The sequence below is a fragment of the Neocloeon triangulifer genome, unplaced genomic scaffold (assembly GCF_031216515.1).
Source record: "Neocloeon triangulifer isolate White Clay Creek 2 clone unplaced genomic scaffold, ASM3121651v1 ptg000003l, whole genome shotgun sequence".
In the NCBI taxonomy this organism is placed as follows: Eukaryota; Metazoa; Arthropoda; class Insecta; order Ephemeroptera; family Baetidae; genus Neocloeon; species Neocloeon triangulifer.
The window spans coordinates 11,976,147-11,998,330 of record NW_026775546.1 but is presented as its reverse complement, the minus strand read 5'-3'; the positions used below and the strand labels follow the sequence as shown (position 1 = coordinate 11,998,330).

Genomic DNA, 22,184 nt, shown 5'->3' with positions numbered 1-22,184 from the left:
AAAAATTTGCGTAAATCACGAGTTTGTGCTTCTTTTACGATCTTCGCTGTCGGCTACGCAAGCAGAGCATATATTAAGCAGAATTTTACACAAAAATAAAAGTAATTGATGCAAATGCTCGCTCTAAATCACATGGCAGGCTCACTTTGCATTTTATTACACACATTATATGATTTTTTACGACGACTGGAATTTAAATTCATAAATCAAAACGTCCCGCACTTCTTAGCTGGAGCTTTAAAATTTAAGTTGAATGGAAATTTTCAAATTAAAAACGGGAATTAAGGAATTGTTCCGAGAACTACTTGTTTTGTTATTTGTAAATTATCTCGCCTTCTTTTGCTGGAAGAACGGCAGATTTTTGTCCTGCGAGATCGAGAAAGAGCAGCTGCTGACCGGCTCCTCGTTCATCAACATTCCGATAAAACACGCCCGGCTGAAAGACTGACAATTGGTTGGAGAGAAAAAAAGAGTAAGATGAAAATTGTTCTCTGCTGCAAAAGCAAAGCTTTTTTTGCAACACGACAGGGGGATTTTAATTTATGGTCTGCGGCGTGTGTATTTTAACTAAAACGTCTTGTGGAAGCTGCGATTTTTCACTTTTGAATTCACTGCCGAGTCAAAGTTGAAATCACGCCAAATGGCCGTAAATCGACTCGCTCGCGGTTAATTACTTTTGCGTGTCTCTCGACCGCGGGCTCAATTAATTTAGCTCCGAGTGTGTGTGCAAAGGGTTAACAATCTCAACAAATCGCGAGACGTGTAAATCAATCAGCTAAAGTTTGTTCAAGCTATTTATTTAAGTAACTTGAACTTAAGGGTTCACTGATAAAAGTTGAAATTAATAATCAATAAAAATAGTGCAAACATTTTAAATATTTTTACAAACTAATTTAACTTGCAATATTTTAGTCTGTCAGTTCAATAAAAATTCATCTGACAAAAACACAACTTTATATCTGATAGAAAATATGATCTATTTAATTAAACTGACCAATGTTTTATCTTTTTAAATGTAGCCAGTTAATTTAGCATTATTTGTTAGCATTAAAGAAGGAAACAAATTTATAAATTTAATAATTTTTTTTTGTGAAATTATGATGCAGACGTGGTATAAGTTTCATACAAATTTATTATTCATAATCATTCTAAGAAATAAAAGCAAAATAATTCCAAACCGGGGACATTTTGCAGGAATAATTTCACTTTTTATTAGCAAGATTTTGTATTAATAAATAAGAAAAAATTAAATTCTTTGATTGCATCTTTTTTTTCTTCAAACCATTCTCAATTATTTTAAATTTCTTTTGTAATTAAGCGACATAAATTTTCCAGAGTTGTCATCTACTTTTGCGTTTTTGATGGACACTAATTGCATCAAGAAACTTTGACCTTTTAGTTCTGGAAAGCAAATTCTTCCGTAAAACGATCTTCGGGCACACGCGCGTTAACTGCTGTGTTTATATTTTTGTATGCTGCGAATGCAAACAAACCAATTTGTTGCACGATTATTTAGAACTTTAGAACACACAGTCGCCTTTCTCCGCTCGTAAAACGAATAAGAAATCGTGTAATTCACGATTTTATGGCGAATCTCGCGCGACACGTTTCCTCGCTCCACTTTAATTGCGCGCGGCGACAAACCAAATATGCATAATTAATCAGCGGTGAAATCACTATGCAGTGAAAAGTAAAGCATGTAAAATACGAAGGGAGTTGTAAAAAAAATCAGACTTTTCCGCTTTAACGCTCCACAGCTCGTTGACTTCTTTGATTGAGTCGGAACTTCGTGCTGAATGATCGAGATGATCAACAAGCGAGTGCAAACGCCTGGTTTTCCCATTTCAATTCATTCACTCGTCGGTTGTAGTTCATTTGAAATTATTTTGAAAAAATACTTTTCAAAGTTTTACAAACAAATGAAGGATCCAAAGATATTTGAAATGGTGTTTCAAAGTTTCATTGAAAAAATATTTATTTTATTACATTTGGAATATAGTTCATAAAATGCTCTTGATAAATCTTGAATCTAAAAATATAAACTTTGAGAGTTAATGAAATATATTTAAACAATTGCTAATAAAATATGCAAAATATCCATTTTGTTAAACAAATAGATATGACTCTATGATTTGGAAGATAATTATTTGATATTTTGAAGAATGTAAATTTACTGCACAGATTGTTTTTCATTTGGAGACACGGGACTTAAAATTAATACCGTTTGAAAGTTGTTTTTGAAATAAACTTTTATTCAACGCTGAAGAATATTTTTTGTCTCTTATCATTTTAATTAATAGACCGGTAATAAGTGGTCATATATCATTGGAATTAGAACGTTGAAAATTCCTTCCTCTTAATAATATTTAATTATTTTAACACATAATTGGTGATTCATTTATACCACGATTTGATTAATTTCCGTTTCCATGCATCATTTTAAAGATAGACATGACATAACGTCATTAAAATTTTTGAATTGTTATTAAAATTAATCGAAATTTTAAAAGGGTATTATCCAAACTTTGTTTAAAACTTTTAAATTTATGAAATAATATTAAAAACATCGACAGGCTAAATAATTGGCAGTAATTATATAAATTATATTTCGTTGCGACTCGGAGTCTGCGAGTCATGTTATTTTTTTCCCGTCTCGAGTTTCAACTTTTAATGAATCAAACGTAGCCGACTCAGGGATGGGAATCACGAGCTTGGTCTCATCTTGGTTTGATGAACGCCAGATTGATATGTCACGCCGGCGATCGGTGCAGGAAAGAAAAGAATCCGAGTGTCGGGTTTCTTCTTTCTCATTCTTTTCAGTAGCGTCTCAGTCAAAGTTCAGGAGCTGCAGAAATTTATATAATGATGCCCGTTGGTCGTCGTCGTCGTCGTGCTGCCGGGGAAATTGATAATGCGCACGGCGTCATCAGCGAAAAACCGCTACGCTCCTGCAACACAAAACTCGTCCGAAGAATAAAATATAAAAAAAAGAGGAAGAATTGCGCGAATTTCAGCTCACCCCCGGCCGAACTGGTTCTTCATGATTTTTTTTCTCAATAAATTGGTGGCTCTTGTTTCAAATTTTTTCCACCTATTCAATTGCACTCGGTGCAATTAAGCGAGAGACTTACTTAATTTTTTCGTCCCGCACTTGAGCTTGAATTGCAGCATTCTTGCGGTGGGTTGTCGTTTTGAAAATTTCCAGCGGTTTATCAGCACAGGTGTGCAGCAAGTAGGGTTGGTTAATGTGCGGTTTTAAATTAATTATTTGGAATTTTTAATACGGACAGGATTAGAATTTATAGCAGAGATTTCAATGAATGGAAATGCTAAAATTAATTTTGAACCAAATCAAAAGTGGGATTTAATTGCAAATATCAAACAATTATAGTGACTATTTATGATACAATAGTTCACAAAGGCTCAAATTGGTGAGTTTTATAATAATGTTGTTTTATTTCATCGCTTGCAATTATCTCAGAATATTTTATAACTTTAAATTTAATAATAAAAATTATAAATTTTTAGATGAATGATTCATGTGCAAAGAATGTTAACAAATGGAATTATAATCAATATAATGCATTTTGCTGCGTTTTTAGAAGAAATTCCTACTTTTTTTTTTACTTCCAGGAAATAGAATCTGATTGTGAGTCAGTTTTTGTTTAAAATTCTTGCAGATTCTCTTTCTTCATCAATCAAACTACTTCTCATTCAGCTGGAAATATAATTTCTGTCATGAATATAAAAAAAAGATAACTCGCATTCCAATTCCATGAGGTGAAAAACAGAGGAAATGACAAGTAACTTTTCAATAAAAACCTAAAACTCGATTCATAGCAAATGCATTAAATTTTTCTCAACATTCTTGCTTCAATTTCTTGCATATTTAGCAAATTATATTAAAGAAAGGAAGTTTCTTTGGAGAGTATATAATTGAAATAAATTTTAAATAGAAAAATATTGGCGCTTTAAAATTTTTTATCTGTAATTGTAGTAAATTTGCTATTACAATTTTTAACAATTTGATTTTTTTATGTTATAACATTACAATTTTTTACTCTTCGTTTTCGGTCCAGATGCGATCGAGTGGCAACGAAATCCAGGCGAAAATTATTACACACACAACATATCACGGCAGGTTTATTGCGGCGGGATGAGCCAATTTCACGAAAGAGCGATCGGTCGTATATTCTTCTTTTTTTTTGCGGATGTAATTGAGCAATGCTGAGAAAGCATGTGGCTTTTAAGAGTAGCCGGGAAGAGCTATATGCTCGCCAATAAACTTGATGTGGTTTTTAAAATGTACAGTTAAAACGTGCTCGCAAATTGTTTCGTACCGCCGGCTGCGCGAGTTTTTCAAAAGAGCGAGAAAGAAATTAGTTGCGTCTTGATTGAAAATTAGTAAATATATGTGCCAAGTGTGAGAACAGATTGCAATCTCATTTTGCATTCATTCAAGTCTTCTTTCGGCCAGCGGATAAATAAATTGAATTATTCAGGATTCATGCATTTGGTGCAGTTATGTAATTAATTGAAAATTTGTTTTTGCTTTTATTTGAATTTATTCATTTATAGTTAACGTGGAATTTGAGCAAAGTGATTTTGATCAATTTAAATGAAATATCTTATAAAAGAAAACTTCCAAATTAATATTAATAGAGCTCAAATCAATTTATAAAATCACATTTCAAATTGGATTACTCTAAATTTAAATATGATTTTATTTAGGGATTTGAACTTCATTATATATTTATTTTGGAAGTTTTTTTTTTAAATCAATTTCTTATCGTTTCAAAAGTTTGAATTGATATGAAATATTCAAAAAATTAATAAATAAGCACATTCCATCACCAAAATATTAATCAGACCGATTTTTAATAGAGTTAAAATATTTAAATAAGAGAAATTATTTTGTTCAGCTCCGTCTCCTTCCTTAAATAAAATTGTTTTCATTAGTTTGATATGAATTCCTCTCTAATTATGAATTATCATAGGAAATAATTTGAAATTTTCGTTCTCGGCCTGGTGAAACGAAAAAACAACATTTCTTCCAATAAATTTCGCACGTCACGCAACTCAAGCATGATGTATGGCCCGCGCAAAACAACGCCGAACAATGAAAGTGCATCTCGCTGCATAAATTTCACGCCACTCTCACAATCAACTCTCATTCTTAATTAAAGCCGCAAATCATCTCTCTGCTCTCGCTAGAAATTTCCTCCAAACAAATCCTCTTCCTCCTCGCCGACGGATCTTTCCAATCTCGAAAAACATAATTTTATTCCTCGCACGCCAATTATGGAAATGCATCTCGAAAAGTTGTCCGATTCAAATCGGAATGCATACGAGTGCATATTTTGCTCACTCGTAATTAGCGGCGCCGATTTCCCACTGACACTTATCTTGGGAACATGCATAAATATGCATCTTCTTTAATTGCCGGGACCATTTTTATTGAGGGCGAAAAGTCGGTCAGGAAAATTCCACGCTTGTAATTATATTTGTGTAAATTACAATTAATTAATAGACACGACTTTTCATTGTTTGATTTTTTGATATCGTAATTATACTAATTTTTCTTCTGTTGCAGTTCAACTTCCGTGTGATACAACGGCGATGCGGACTTGGTGAAAAGTTGGGATGTCGACGAAACGCCAGTCCGCCGACGGGGGCGTCGCCAGCAAGGGCGGTGGCGGATTCATGTTCGGAAAGGCGCGTTCTAGCGTCAGGATTCTTCGCAAAAACAACAACCAACCTAATAATGGGTGAGTGCAACCCCTTCTAATTTTTCATTATTAATATGACTTTGCAAAAATATAAATGAGTTTTGCAAAAATTATTGGGAAGAAATCAAATTTTCAGTAGTATATATTACGACCTATTAGACTATTCTGTCAAAATTTTTAAAAATAGCAAAAAAAAAAATACCACAATTAAGAATTAAGTTCAATTTCTCAGCAAATTTATTAAATAAATTTACTTCTATTAAATGTTAAATCTCACAATTCTGATGTTTTGAACCACTTTTTGACGAGGTATTAAAAATCATAGGCTGCAGAAATTATCAGAATGGCCTACTGGGTATTTTTAGATGGCTTTTGAAAGCTCTATACATATGTTATAAACTTTGGAAGTTGTATGCATTTTAAAATTCTTTCAGGTTTTTATTATCATGATATTAAGTAATTTATAAATTCAAAAAATACAATGTTATATAATTTTCAGCTGTAATAATACAGATTTATTTATTATTAAGCTGATTATATATTTTCCTGATGTCATGTTAGGAGTTGAAACAATTAGAGTGCTTGATAAATTGACTACATGAAATAAAATCATCCGTTGCATGAAAATAAATAACGCTTGGCGCCAGATAACTCAAATCCGAAGTGAAATTGAAGGTTCGCTGTGGCAAACAACCGGCTATAATATTGTTTCATTCGCTTTTATTGTTCAAAATTATTACTCGAGCGTTGTAAAGCTTTTGTAACTGACCCTGCCGAACCTTCGTCGGACGCCTACAACAAGCTTCAGGGTCGTCTGAGAGATGTTTGAAGAGAAAGCTTTGCACAACTCGATTGTGTACGTATAAAATTCTTCTTCAAATTCGATCGCAGCTTTTATTGGGCTGATGTCACCTGGCTTAAGGTTGCTCAACTACCCTGATCCAAATTCTAATTAATTTGGATTACTTTATAATTATGGAAAACTCAAATGAGCGCAGCTTTCAATTTTTATAAATTAAAAATTTAAATGATTTTGTATTTATATGCGCGAAGGGTTGTAAATTTTTTTAATGATAATTAGAATAGTCATTTATTTAATTATAATTTTTAAAAAAATATAAATTTACGGAGATATCCTTGTGGAATGTTAATCTCTGCCAATAGCAATTTTTCCACCAGATTTGATATTTACCTTGTGGCGTTGAGCGTTTCTCGAGAGAATATAATTGCCGCCTAATGGGGGCACGTCGAGTCGTGTCTCAAAGTCGGATCGGGTGATCAATCACAGATTGATGAGCCGATATAACCGCGAATGCATTCGATCCGGGCACAGGGAAAACGATCTCGGGCGTACAACGAACGCTGCCACGATTGAGATATTTGCGCAATTGCTGGAAAGTGTTGCACTTTGAGAGAGTTAGTGCGCTCGGAGGCGCCCACGCGCACTTTGTGGAATGCAAGTGCGCTACACTTGGCACGAGATGATTACTTATTCGATTCTGGGCGACGGCCCATAAATTAATCTGTCCAACCGGGTTGAGAATAATTTTAAACGGCCGCGGAAAACGAACCAATTATGTGCTTTTATTGCAAGAGGCAGAAATAATAATGTATTTTCTTTTCACAACCAGCAAATAATAATATGATGTCAAGCGATTTGCTGGAATAGTATTTTCAATAGCCGCCGAAAAGAATTTCTAAATTCACCAACAAGGATCTCATCAAATGAAGCAAAAGTTTCTCAAACAACAATCAAAGTAATGTTTCATTGTTGTGATGCGCGAACCTTGTTTGGCCTGTCACTGTTGATAAGCCGATTTTTTGGGCACATTCTTTGGAGCAGCGGCCAGCCCAGTGGGTTGAGGCGCGCACAGTAGGACTCTTGGGTCTGTACGGTAGACAGACCTGCGATACCCTACCCAGCCGGGTTCAAAACCCAACTGGGCTGGCCTTTTTCACATCTTTTCTTAGGTTCAATTGCATTCCAAATCACGTTTACTTGTTAAAAAACTTGCGTATTTAATTATAAAAAATTAAATTGAATAAAATTACAAGAAACAAAATTATATTTTTCGGGCACGCTTTTTCAGTACACGACCTTCAAGGGCTCGATATTGTTCACATATTTTTTAATAATTATTGTTTTAATTAAACTGTGTTTTCTGTACACAACCGGCGAATAATATGGAATGCGATTTGCCGGAATTATTATTTTAATAGCCACCGAAAAGAATTTCTAAATTCGCCAACAAGGATCTCAAAGTGGAGCAAAATTGTGATTATTGCTCAAACAACAATCAAAGTAATGTTTCATTGTTGTGATGCGCGAACCTTGTTTGGCCTGTCACTGTTGATAAGCCGATATTTTGGGCACATTCTTTGGAGCAGCGGCCAGCCCAGTGGGTTGAGGCGCGCACAGTAGGACTCTTGGGTCTGTACGGTAGACAGACCTGCGATACCCTACCCAGCCGGGTTCAAAACCCAACTGGGCTGGCCTTTTTCACATCTTTTCTTAGGTTCAATTGCATTCCAAATCACGTTTACTTGTTAAAAAACTTGCGTATTTAATTATAAAAAATTAAATTGAATAAAATTACAAGAAACAAAATTATATTTTTCGGGCACGCTTTTTCAGTACACGACCTTCAAGGGCTCGATATTGTTCACATATTTTTTAATAATTATTGTTTTAATTAAACTGTGTTTTCTGTACACAACCGGCGAATAATATGGAATGCGATTTGCCGGAATTATTATTTTAATAGCCACCGAAACGAATTTCTAAATTCGCCAACAAGGATCTCAAAGTGGAGCAAAATTGTGATTATTGCTCAAACAACAATCAAAGTAATGTTTCATTGTTGTGATGCGCGAACCTTGTTTGGCCTGTCTCTGTTGATAAGCCGATTTTTTGGGCACATTCTTTGGAGCAGCGGCCAGCCCAGTGGGTTGAGGCGCGCACAGTAGGACTCTTGGGTCTGTACGGTAGACAGACCTGCGATACCCTACCCAGCCGGGTTCAAAACCCAACTGGGCTGGCCTTTTTCACATCTTTTCTTAGGTTCAATTGCATTCCAAATCACGTTTACTTGTTAAAAAAACTTGCGTATTTAATTATAAAAAATTAAATTGAATAAAATTACAAGAAACAAAATTATATTTTTCGGGCACGCTTTTTCAGTACACGACCTTCAAGGGCTCGATATTTTTCACATATTTTTTAATAATTATTGTTTTAATTAAACTGTGTTTTCTGTACACAACCGGCGAATAATATGGAATGCGATTTGCCGGAATTATTATTTTAATAGCCACCGAAAAGAATTTCTAAATTCGCCAACAAGGATCTCAAAGTGGAGCAAAATTGTGATTATTGCTCAAACAACAATCAAAGTAATGTTTCATTGTTGTGATGCGCGAACCTTGTTTGGCCTGTCACTGTTGATAAGCCGATTTTTTGGGCACATTCTTTGGAGCAGCGGCCAGCCCAGTGGGTTGAGGCGCGCACAGTAGGACTCTTGGGTCTGTACGGTAGACAGACCTGCGATACCCTACCCAGCCGGGTTCAAAACCCAACTGGGCTGGCCTTTTTCACATCTTTTCTTAGGTTCAATTGCATTCCAAATCACGTTTACTTGTTAAAAAACTTGCGTATTTAATTATAAAAAATTAAATTGAATAAAATTACAAGAAACAAAATTATATTTTTCGGGCACGCTTTTTCAGTACACGACCTTCAAGGGCTCGATATTGTTCACATATTTTTTAATAATTATTGTTTTAATTAAACTGTGTTTTCTGTACACAACCGGCGAATAATATGGAATGCGATTTGCCGGAATTATTATTTTAATAGCCACCGAAAAGAATTTCTAAATTCGCCAACAAGGATCTCAAAGTGGAGCAAAATTGTGATTATTGCTCAAACAACAATCAAAGTAATGTTTCATTGTTGTGATGCGCGAACCTTGTTTGGCCTGTCACTGTTGATAAGCCGATTTTTTGGGCACATTCTTTGGAGCAGCGGCCAGCCCAGTGGGTTGAGGCGCGCACAGTAGGACTCTTGGGTCTGTACGGTAGACAGACCTGCGATACCCTACCCAGCCGGGTTCAAAACCCAACTGGGCTGGCCTTTTTCACATCTTTTCTTAGGTTCAATTGCATTCCAAATCACGTTTACTTGTTAAAAAACTTGCGTATTTAATTATAAAAAATTAAATTGAATAAAATTACAAGAAACAAAATTATATTTTTCGGGCACGCTTTTTCAGTACACGACCTTCAAGGGCTCGATATTTTTCACATATTTTTTAATAATTATTGTTTTAATTAAACTGTGTTTTCTGTACACAACCGGCGAATAATATGGAATGCGATTTGCCGGAATTATTATTTTAATAGCCACCGAAAAGAATTTCTAAATTCGCCAACAAGGATCTCAAAGTGGAGCAAAATTGTGATTATTGCTCAAACAACAATCAAAGTAATGTTTCATTGTTGTGATGCGCGAACCTTGTTTGGCCTGTCACTGTTGATAAGCCGATTTTTTGGGCACATTCTTTGGAGCAGCGGCCAGCCCAGTGGGTTGAGGCGCGCACAGTAGGACTCTTGGGTCTGTACGGTAGACAGACCTGCGATACCCTACCCAGCCGGGTTCAAAACCCAACTGGGCTGGCCTTTTTCACATCTTTTCTTAGGTTCAATTGCATTCCAAATCACGTTTACTTGTTAAAAAACTTGCGTATTTAATTATAAAAAATTAAATTGAATAAAATTACAAGAAACAAAATTATATTTTTCGGGCACGCTTTTTCAGTACACGACCTTCAAGGGCTCGATATTGTTCACATATTTTTTAATAATTATTGTTTTAATTAAACTGTGTTTTCTGTACACAACCGGCGAATAATATGGAATGCGATTTGCCGGAATTATTATTTTAATAGCCACCGAAAAGAATTTCTAAATTCGCCAACAAGGATCTCAAAGTGGAGCAAAATTGTGATTATTGCTCAAACAACAATCAAAGTAATGTTTCATTGTTGTGATGCGCGAACCTTGTTTGGCCTGTCACTGTTGATAAGCCGATTTTTTGGGCACATTCTTTGGAGCAGCGGCCAGCCCAGTGGGTTGAGGCGCGCACAGTAGGACTCTTGGGTCTGTACGGTAGACAGACCTGCGATACCCTACCCAGCCGGGTTCAAAACCCAACTGGGCTGGCCTTTTTCACATCTTTTCTTAGGTTCAATTGCATTCCAAATCACGTTTACTTGTTAAAAAACTTGCGTAATTAATTATAAAAAATTAAATTGAATAAAATTACAAGAAACAAAATTATATTTTTCGGGCACGCTTTTTCAGTACACGACCTTCAAGGGCTCGATATTGTTCACATATTTTTTAATAATTATTGTTTTAATTAAATTGTGTTTTCTGTACACAACCGGCGAATAATATGGAATGCGATTTGCCGGAATTATTATTTTAATAGCCACCGAAAAGAATTTCTAAATTCGCCAACAAGGATCTCAAAGTGGAGCAAAATTGTGATTATTGCTCAAACAACAATCAAAGTAATGTTTCATTGTTGTGATGCGCGAACCTTGTTTGGCCTGTCACTGTTGATAAGCCGATTTTTTGGGCACATTCTTTGGAGCAGCGGCCAGCCCAGTGGGTTGAGGCGCGCACAGTAGGACTCTTGGGTCTGTACGGTAGACAGACCTGCGATACCCTACCCAGCCGGGTTCAAAACCCAACTGGGCTGGCCTTTTTCAAATCTTTTCTTAGGTTCAATTGCATTCCAAATCACGTTTACTTGTTAAAAAAACTTGCGTATTTAATTATAAAAAAATAAATTGAATAAAATTACAAGAAACAAAATTATATTTTTCGGGCACGCTTTTTCAGTACACGACCTTCAAGGGCTCGATATTGTTCACATATTTTTTAATAATTATTGTTTTAATTAAACTGTGTTTTCTGTACACAACCGGCGAATAATATGGAATGCGATTTGCCGGAATTATTATTTTAATAGCCACCGAAAAGAATTTCTAAATTCGCCAACAAGGATCTCAAAGTGGAGCAAAATTGTGATTATTGCTCAAACAACAATCAAAGTAATGTTTCATTGTTGTGATGCGCGAACCTTGTTTGGCCTGTCACTGTTGATAAGCCGATTTTTTGGGCACATTCTTTGGAGCAGCGGCCAGCCCAGTGGGTTGAGGCGCGCACAGTAGGACTCTTGGGTCTGTACGGTAGACAGACCTGCGATACCCTACCCAGCCGGGTTCAAAACCCAACTGGGCTGGCCTTTTTCACATCTTTTCTTAGGTTCAATTGCATTCCAAATCACGTTTACTTGTTAAAAAACTTGCGTATTTAATTATAAAAAATTAAATTGAATAAAATTACAAGAAACAAAATTATATTTTTCGGGCACGCTTTTTCAGTACACGACCTTCAAGGGCTCGATATTTTTCACATATTTTTTAATAATTATTGTTTTAATTAAACTGTGTTTTCTGTACACAACCGGCGAATAATATGGAATGCGATTTGCCGGAATTATTATTTTAATAGCCACCGAAAAGAATTTCTAAATTCGCCAACAAGGATCTCAAAGTGGAGCAAAATTGTGATTATTGCTCAAACAACAATCAAAGTAATGTTTCATTGTTGTGATGCGCGAACCTTGTTTGGCCTGTCACTGTTGATAAGCCGATTTTTTGGGCACATTCTTTGGAGCAGCGGCCAGCCCAGTGGGTTGAGGCGCGCACAGTAGGACTCTTGGGTCTGTACGGTAGACAGACCTGCGATACCCTACCCAGCCGGGTTCAAAACCCAACTGGGCTGGCCTTTTTCACATCTTTTCTTAGGTTCAATTGCATTCCAAATCACGTTTACTTGTTAAAAAACTTGCTTATTTAATTATAAAAAATTAAATTGAATAAAATTACAAGAAACAAAATTATATTTTTCGGGCACGCTTTTTCAGTACACGACCTTCAAGGGCTCGATATTGTTCACATATTTTTTAATAATTATTGTTTTAATTAAACTGTGTTTTCTGTACACAACCGGCGAATAATATGGAATGCGATTTGCCGGAATTATTATTTTAATAGCCACCGAAAAGAATTTCTAAATTCGCCAACAAGGATCTCAAAGTGGAGCAAAATTGTGATTATTGCTCAAACAACAATCAAAGTAATGTTTCATTGTTGTGATGCGCGAACCTTGTTTGGCCTGTCACTGTTGATAAGCCGATTTTTTGGGCACATTCTTTGGAGCAGCGGCCAGCCCAGTGGGTTGAGGCGCGCACAGTAGGACTCTTGGGTCTGTACGGTAGACAGACCTGCGATACCCTACCCAGCCGGGTTCAAAACCCAACTGGGCTGGCCTTTTTCACATCTTTTCTTAGGTTCAATTGCATTCCAAATCACGTTTACTTGTTAAAAAACTTGCGTAATTAATTATAAAAAATTAAATTGAATAAAATTACAAGAAACAAAATTATATTTTTCGGGCACGCTTTTTCAGTACACGACCTTCAAGGGCTCGATATTTTTCACATATTTTTTAATAATTATTGTTTTAATTAAATTGTGTTTTCTGTACACAACCGGCGAATAATATGGAATGCGATTTGCCGGAATTATTATTTTAATAGCCACCGAAAAGAATTTCTAAATTCGCCAACAAGGATCTCAAAGTGGAGCAAAATTGTGATTATTGCTCAAACAACAATCAAAGTAATGTTTCATTGTTGTGATGCGCGAACCTTGTTTGGCCTGTCACTGTTGATAAGCCGATTTTTTGGGCACATTCTTTGGAGCAGCGGCCAGCCCAGTGGGTTGAGGCGCGCACAGTAGGACTCTTGGGTCTGTACGGTAGACAGACCTGCGATACCCTACCCAGCCGGGTTCAAAACCCAACTGGGCTGGCCTTTTTCACATCTTTTCTTAGGTTCAATTGCATTCCAAATCACGTTTACTTGTTAAAAAACTTGCGTATTTAATTATAAAAAATTAAATTGAATAAAATTACAAGAAACAAAATTATATTTTTCGGGCACGCTTTTTCAGTACACGACCTTCAAGGGCTCGATATTTTTCACATATTTTTTAATAATTATTGTTTTAATTAAACTGTGTTTTCTGTACACAACCGGCGAATAATATGGAATGCGATTTGCCGGAATTATTATTTTAATAGCCACCGAAAAGAATTTCTAAATTCGCCAACAAGGATCTCAAAGTGGAGCAAAATTGTGATTATTGCTCAAACAACAATCAAAGTAATGTTTCATTGTTGTGATGCGCGAACCTTGTTTGGCCTGTCACTGTTGATAAGCCGATTTTTTGGGCACATTCTTTGGAGCAGCGGCCAGCCCAGTGGGTTGAGGCGCGCACAGTAGGACTCTTGGGTCTGTACGGTAGACAGACCTGCGATACCCTACCCAGCCGGGTTCAAAACCCAACTGGGCTGGCCTTTTTCACATCTTTTCTTAGGTTCAATTGCATTCCAAATCACGTTTACTTGTTAAAAAACTTGCGTATTTAATTATAAAAAATTAAATTGAATAAAATTACAAGAAACAAAATTATATTTTCGGGCACGCTTTTTCAGTACACGACCTTCAAGGGCTCGATATTGTTCACATATTTTTTAATAATTATTGTTTTAATTAAACTGTGTTTTCTGTACACAACCGGCGAATAATATGGAATGCGATTTGCCGGAATTATTATTTTAATAGCCACCGAAAAGAATTTCTAAATTCGCCAACAAGGATCTCAAAGTGGAGCAAAATTGTGATTATTGCTCAAACAACAATCAAAGTAATGTTTCATTGTTGTGATGCGCGAACCTTGTTTGGCCTGTCACTGTTGATAAGCCGATTTTTTGGGCACATTCTTTGGAGCAGCGGCCAGCCCAGTGGGTTGAGGCGCGCACAGTAGGACTCTTGGGTCTGTACGGTAGACAGACCTGCGATACCCTACCCAGCCGGGTTCAAAATCCAACTGGGCTGGCCTTTTTCACATCTTTTCTTAGGTTCAATTGCATTCCAAATCACGTTTACTTGTTAAAAAACTTGCGTAATTAATTATAAAAAATTAAATTGAATAAAATTACAAGAAACAAAATTATATTTTTCGGGCACGCTTTTTCAGTACACGACCTTCAAGGGCTCGATATTTTTCACATATTTTTTAATAATTATTGTTTTAATTAAATTGTGTTTTCTGTACACAACCGGCGAATAATATGGAATGCGATTTGCCGGAATTATTATTTTAATAGCCACCGAAAAGAATTTCTAAATTCGCCAACAAGGATCTCAAAGTGGAGCAAAATTGTGATTATTGCTCAAACAACAATCAAAGTAATGTTTCATTGTTGTGATGCGCGAACCTTGTTTGGCCTGTCACTGTTGATAAGCCGATTTTTTGGGCACATTCTTTGGAGCAGCGGCCAGCCCAGTGGGTTGAGGCGCGCACAGTAGGACTCTTGGGTCTGTACGGTAGACAGACCTGCGATACCCTACCCAGCCGGGTTCAAAATCCAACTGGGCTGGCCTTTTTCACATCTTTTCTTAGGTTCAATTGCATTCCAAATCACGTTTACTTGTTAAAAAACTTGCGTAATTAATTATAAAAAATTAAATTGAATAAAATTACAAGAAACAAAATTATATTTTTCGGGCACGCTTTTTCAGTACACGACCTTCAAGGGCTCGATATTTTTCACATATTTTTTAATAATTATTGTTTTAATTAAATTGTGTTTTCTGTACACAACCGGCGAATAATATGGAATGCGATTTGCCGGAATTATTATTTTAATAGCCACCGAAAAGAATTTCTAAATTCGCCAACAAGGATCTCAAAAAGGAGCAAAATTGTGATTATTGCTCAAACAACAATCAAAGTAATGTTTCATTGTTGTGATGCGCGAACCTTGTTTGGCCTGTCACTGTTGATAAGCCGATTTTTTGGGCACATTCTTTGGAGCAGCGGCCAGCCCAGTGGGTTGAGGCGCGCACAGTAGGACTCTTGGGTCTGTACGGTAGACAGACCTGCGATACCCTACCCAGCCGGGTTCAAAACCCAACTGGGCTGGCCTTTTTCAAATCTTTTCTTAGGTTCAATTGCATTCCAAATCACGTTTACTTGTTAAAAAAACTTGCGTATTTAATTATAAAAAAATAAATTGAATAAAATTACAAGAAACAAAATTATATTTTTCGGGCACGCTTTTTCAGTACACGACCTTCAAGGGCTCGATATTTTTTGCATATTTTTTAATTATTATTGTTTTAATTTAAGCGTATTTTCTTTACACAACCTGCAAATTATATGTAAAGCGATTTGCCGGAATTATTATTTTAATAGCCACCAAAAAGAATTTCTAAATTCGCCAACAAGGATCTCAAAGTGGAGCAAAATTGTGATTATTGCTCAAACAACAATCAAAGTAATGTTTCATTGTTGTGATGCGCGAACCTTGTTTGGCCTGTCACTTTTTATAAGCCGATTTTTTGGGCACATTCTTTGGAGCAGCGGCCAGCCCAGTGGGTTGAGGCGCGCACAGTAGGACTCTTGGGTCTGTACGGTAGACAGACCTGCGATACCCTACCCAGCCGGGTTCAAAACCCAACTGGGCTGGCCTTTTTCACATCTTTTCTTAGGTTCAATTGCATTCCAAATCACGTTTACTTGTTAAAAAACTTGCGTATTTAATTATAAAAAATTAAATTGAATAAAATTACAAGAAACAAAATTATATTTTTCGGGCACGCTTTTTCAGTACACGACCTTCAAGGGCTCGATATTGTTCACATATTTTTTAATAATTATTGTTTTAATTAAACTGTGTTTTCTGTACACAACCGGCGAATAATATGGAATGCGATTTGCCGGAATTATTATTTTAATAGCCACCGAAAAGAATTTCTAAATTCGCCAACAAGGATCTCAAAGTGGAGCAAAATTGTGATTATTGCTCAAACAACAATCAAAGTAATGTTTCATTGTTGTGATGCGCGAACCTTGTTTGGCCTGTCACTGTTGATAAGCCGATTTTTTGGGCACATTCTTTGGAGCAGCGGCCAGCCCAGTGGGTTGAGGCGCGCACAGTAGGACTCTTGGGTCTGTACGGTAGACAGACCTGCGATACCCTACCCAGCCGGGTTCAAAACCCAACTGGGCTGGCCTTTTTCACATCTTTTCTTAGGTTCAATTGCATTCCAAATCACGTTTACTTGTTAAAAAACTTGCGTATTTAATTATAAAAAATTAAATTGAATAAAATTACAAGAAACAAAATTATATTTTTCGGGCACGCTTTTTCAGTACACGACCTTCAAGGGCTCGATATTTTTCACATATTTTTTAATAATTATTGTTTTAATTAAACTGTGTTTTCTGTACACAACCGGCGAATAATATGGAATGCGATGTGCCGGAATTATTATTTTAATAGCCACCGAAAAGAATTTCTAAATTCGCCAACAAGGATCTCAAAGTGGAGCAAAATTGTGATTATTGCTCAAACAACAATCAAAGTAATGTTTCATTGTTGTGATGCGCGAACCTTGTTTGGCCTGTCACTGTTGATAAGCCGATTTTTTGGGCACATTCTTTGGAGCAGCGGCCAGCCCAGTGGGTTGAGGCGCGCACAGTAGGACTCTTGGGTCTGTACGGTAGACAGACCTGCGATACCCTACCCAGCCGGGTTCAAAACCCAACTGGGCTGGCCTTTTTCACATCTTTTCTTAGGTTCAATTGCATTCCAAATCACGTTTACTTGTTAAAAAACTTGCGTATTTAATTATAAAAAATTAAATTGAATAAAATTACAAGAAACAAAATTATATTTTTCGGGCACGCTTTTTCAGTACACGACCTTCAAGGGCTCGATATTGTTCACATATTTTTTAATAATTATTGTTTTAATTAAACTGTGTTTTCTGTACACAACCGGCGAATAATATGGAATGCGATTTGCCGGAATTATTATTTTAATAGCCACCGAAAAGAATTTCTAAATTCGCCAACAAGGATCTCAAAGTGGAGCAAAATTGTGATTATTGCTCAAACAACAATCAAAGTAATGTTTCATTGTTGTGATGCGCGAACCTTGTTTGGCCTGTCACTGTTGATAAGCCGATTTTTTGGGCACATTCTTTGGAGCAGCGGCCAGCCCAGTGGGTTGAGGCGCGCACAGTAGGACTCTTGGGTCTGTACGGTAGACAGACCTGCGATACCCTACCCAGCCGGGTTCAAAACCCAACTGGGCTGGCCTTTTTCACATCTTTTCTTAGGTTCAATTGCATTCCAAATCACGTTTACTTGTTAAAAAACTTGCGTATTTAATTATAAAAAATTAAATTGAATAAAATTACAAGAAACAAAATTATATTTTTCGGGCACGCTTTTTCAGTACACGACCTTCAAGGGCTCGATATTTTTCACATATTTTTTAATAATTATTGTTTTAATTAAACTGTGTTTTCTGTACACAACCGGCGAATAATATGGAATGCGATTTGCCGGAATTATTATTTTAATAGCCACCGAAAAGAATTTCTAAATTCGCCAACAAGGATCTCAAAGTGGAGCAAAATTGTGATTATTGCTCAAACAACAATCAAAGTAATGTTTCATTGTTGTGATGCGCGAACCTTGTTTGGCCTGTCACTGTTGATAAGCCGATTTTTTGGGCACATTCTTTGGAGCAGCGGCCAGCCCAGTGGGTTGAGGCGCGCACAGTAGGACTCTTGGGTCTGTACGGTAGACAGACCTGCGATACCCTACCCAGCCGGGTTCAAAACCCAACTGGGCTGGCCTTTTTCACATCTTTTCTTAGGTTCAATTGCATTCCAAATCACGTTTACTTGTTAAAAAACTTGCGTATTTAATTATAAAAAATTAAATTGAATAAAATTACAAGAAACAAAATTATATTTTTCGGGCACGCTTTTTCAGTACACGACCTTCAAGGGCTCGATATTGTTCACATATTTTTTAATAATTATTGTTTTAATTAAACTGTGTTTTCTGTACACAACCGGCGAATAATATGGAATGCGATTTGCCGGAATTATTATTTTAATAGCCACCGAAAAGAATTTCTAAATTCGCCAACAAGGATCTCAAAGTGGAGCAAAATTGTGATTATTGCTCAAACAACAATCAAAGTAATGTTTCATTGTTGTGATGCGCGAACCTTGTTTGGCCTGTCACTGTTGATAAGCCGATTTTTTGGGCACATTCTTTGGAGCAGCGGCCAGCCCAGTGGGTTGAGGCGCGCACAGTAGGACTCTTGGGTCTGTACGGTAGACAGACCTGCGATACCCTACCCAGCCGGGTTCAAAATCCAACTGGGCTGGCCTTTTTCACATCTTTTCTTAGGTTCAATTGCATTCCAAATCACGTTTACTTGTTAAAAAACTTGCGTAATTAATTATAAAAAATTAAATTGAATAAAATTACAAGAAACAAAATTATATTTTTCGGGCACGCTTTTTCAGTACACGACCTTCAAGGGCTCGATATTTTTCACATATTTTTTAATAATTATTGTTTTAATTAAATTGTGTTTTCTGTACACAACCGGCGAATAATATGGAATGCGATTTGCCGGAATTATTATTTTAATAGCCACCGAAAAGAATTTCTAAATTCGCCAACAAGGATCTCAAAGTGGAGCAAAATTGTGATTATTGCTCAAACAACAATCAAAGTAATGTTTCATTGTTGTGATGCGCGAACCTTGTTTGGCCTGTCACTGTTGATAAGCCGATTTTTTGGGCACATTCTTTGGAGCAGCGGCCAGCCCAGTGGGTTGAGGCGCGCACAGTAGGACTCTTGGGTCTGTACGGTAGACAGACCTGCGATACCCTACCCAGCCGGGTTCAAAATCCAACTGGGCTGGCCTTTTTCACATCTTTTCTTAGGTTCAATTGCATTCCAAATCACGTTTACTTGTTAAAAAACTTGCGTAATTAATTATAAAAAATTAAATTGAATAAAATTACAAGAAACAAAATTATATTTTTCGGGCACGCTTTTTCAGTACACGACCTTCAAGGGCTCGATATTTTTCACATATTTTTTAATAATTATTGTTTTAATTAAATTGTGTTTTCTGTACACAACCGGCGAATAATATGGAATGCGATTTGCCGGAATTATTATTTTAATAGCCACCGAAAAGAATTTCTAAATTCGCCAACAAGGATCTCAAAAAGGAGCAAAATTGTGATTATTGCTCAAACAACAATCAAAGTAATGTTTCATTGTTGTGATGCGCGAACCTTGTTTGGCCAGTCACTGTTGATAAGCCGATTTTTTGGGCACATTCTTTGGAGCAGCGGCCAGCCCAGTGGGTTGAGGCGCGCACAGTAGGACTCTTGGGTCTGTACGGTAGACAGACCTGCGATACCCTACCCAGCCGGGTTCAAAACCCAACTGGGCTGGCCTTTTTCAAATCTTTTCTTAGGTTCAATTGCATTCCAAATCACGTTTACTTGTTAAAAAAACTTGCGTATTTAATTATAAAAAAATAAATTGAATAAAATTACAAGAAACAAAATTATATTTTTCGGGCACGCTTTTTCAGTACACGACCTTCAAGGGCTCGATATTTTTTGCATATTTTTTAATTATTATTGTTTTAATTTAAGCGTATTTTCTTTACACAACCTGCAAATTATATGTAAAGCGATTTGCCGGAATTATTATTTTAATAGCCACCAAAAAGAATTTCTAAATTCGCCAACAAGGATCTCAAAGTGGAGCAAAATTGTGATTATTGCTCAAACAACAATCAAAGTAATGTTTCATTGTTGTGATGCGCGAACCTTGTTTGGCCTGTCACTGTTGATAAGCCGATTTTTTGGGCACATTCTTTGGAGCAGCGGCCAGCCCAGTGGGTTGAGGCGCGCACAGTAGGACTCTTGGGTCTGTACGGTAGACAGACCTGCGATACCCTACCCAGCCGGGTTCAAAACCCAACTGGGCTGGCCTTTTTCAAATCTTTTCTTAGGTTCAATTGCATTCCAAATCACGTTTACTTGTTAAAAAAACTTGCGTATTTAATTATAAAAAAATTAAATTGAATAAAATTACAAGAAACAAAATTATATTTTTCGGGCACGCTTTTTCAGTACACGACCTTCAAGGGCTCGATATTTTTTGCATATTTTTTAATTATTATTGTTTTAATTTAAGCGTATTTTCTTTACACAACCTGCAAATTATATGTAAAGCGATTTGCCGGAATTATTATTTTAATAGCCACCAAAAAGAATTTCTAAATTCGCCAACAAGGATCTCAAAGTGGAGCAAAATTGTGATTGTTGCTCAAACAACAATCAAAGTAATGTTTCATTGTTGTGATGCGCGAACCTTGTTTGGCCAGTCACTGTTGATAAGCCGATTTTTTGGGCACATTCTTTGGAGCAGCGGCCAGCCCAGTGGGTTGAGGCGCGCACAGTAGGACTCTTGGGTCTGTACGGTAGACAGACCTGCGATACCCTACCCAGCCGGGTTCAAAACCCAACTGGGCTGGCCTTTTTCACATCTTTTCTTAGGTTCAATTGCATTCCAAATCACGTTTACTTGTTAAAAAACTTGCGTATTTAATTATAAAAAATTAAATTGAATAAAATTACAAGAAACAAAATTATATTTTTCCGGCACGCTTTTTCAGTACACGACCTTCAAGGGTTCGATATTGTTTGCATATTTTTTAATTATTATTGTTTTAATTTAACTGTATTTTCTTTACACAACCTGCAAATGATTATGTAAAGTGATTTGCCAGAATTTTATAATTTAAATAGGCGCCGAAAAGAATTTCTGAATTTGCCAATAAGGATCACAACAACTAGAGCAAATTGTGATTGTTGCTCTAAGTAATGTTTCATTGTTGTGATGCGCGAACCTTGTTTGGCCTGTCACTGTTGATAAGCCGATTTTTTGGGCACATTCTTTGGAGCAGCGGCCAGCCCAGTGGGTGGAGGCGCGCACAGTAGGACTCTTGGGTCTGTACGGTAGACAGACCTGCGATACCCTACCCAGCCGGGTTCAAAACCCAACTGGGCTGGCCTTTTTCACATCTTTTCTTAGGTTCAATTGCATTCCAAATCACGTTTACTTGTTAAAAAACTTGCGTATTTAATTATAAAAAATTAAATTGAATAAAATTACAAGAAACAAAATTATATTTTTCGGGCACGCTTTTTCAGTACACGACCTTCAAGGGCTCGATATTTTTCACATATTTTTTAATAATTATTGTTTTAATTAAACTGTGTTTTCTGTACACAACCGGCGAATAATATGGAATGCGATTTGCCGGAATTATTATTTTAATAGCCACCGAAAAGAATTTCTAAATTCGCCAACAAGGATCTCAAAGTGGAGCAAAATTGTGATTATTGCT

The 22,184-nt window shown here is 36.4% G+C and overlaps 1 protein-coding gene across 2 annotated transcripts in view; it reads left to right on the top strand.

Moving 5' to 3' along the window:
• Nucleotides 1-22,184, top strand: part of LOC132193114 (protein Shroom-like) — an 89,002-nt gene that overhangs the window by 1,886 nt on the left and 64,932 nt on the right. For both annotated transcript variants that reach the window (XM_059613510.1, XM_059613511.1), the window contains exon 3: nucleotides 5,594-5,768. In XM_059613510.1, the coding sequence (XP_059469493.1) occupies nucleotides 5,644-5,768 (125 nt within the window). In that variant the 5' untranslated portion in view covers nucleotides 5,594-5,643. The remainder of the gene's footprint in view (nucleotides 1-5,593; nucleotides 5,769-22,184) is intronic.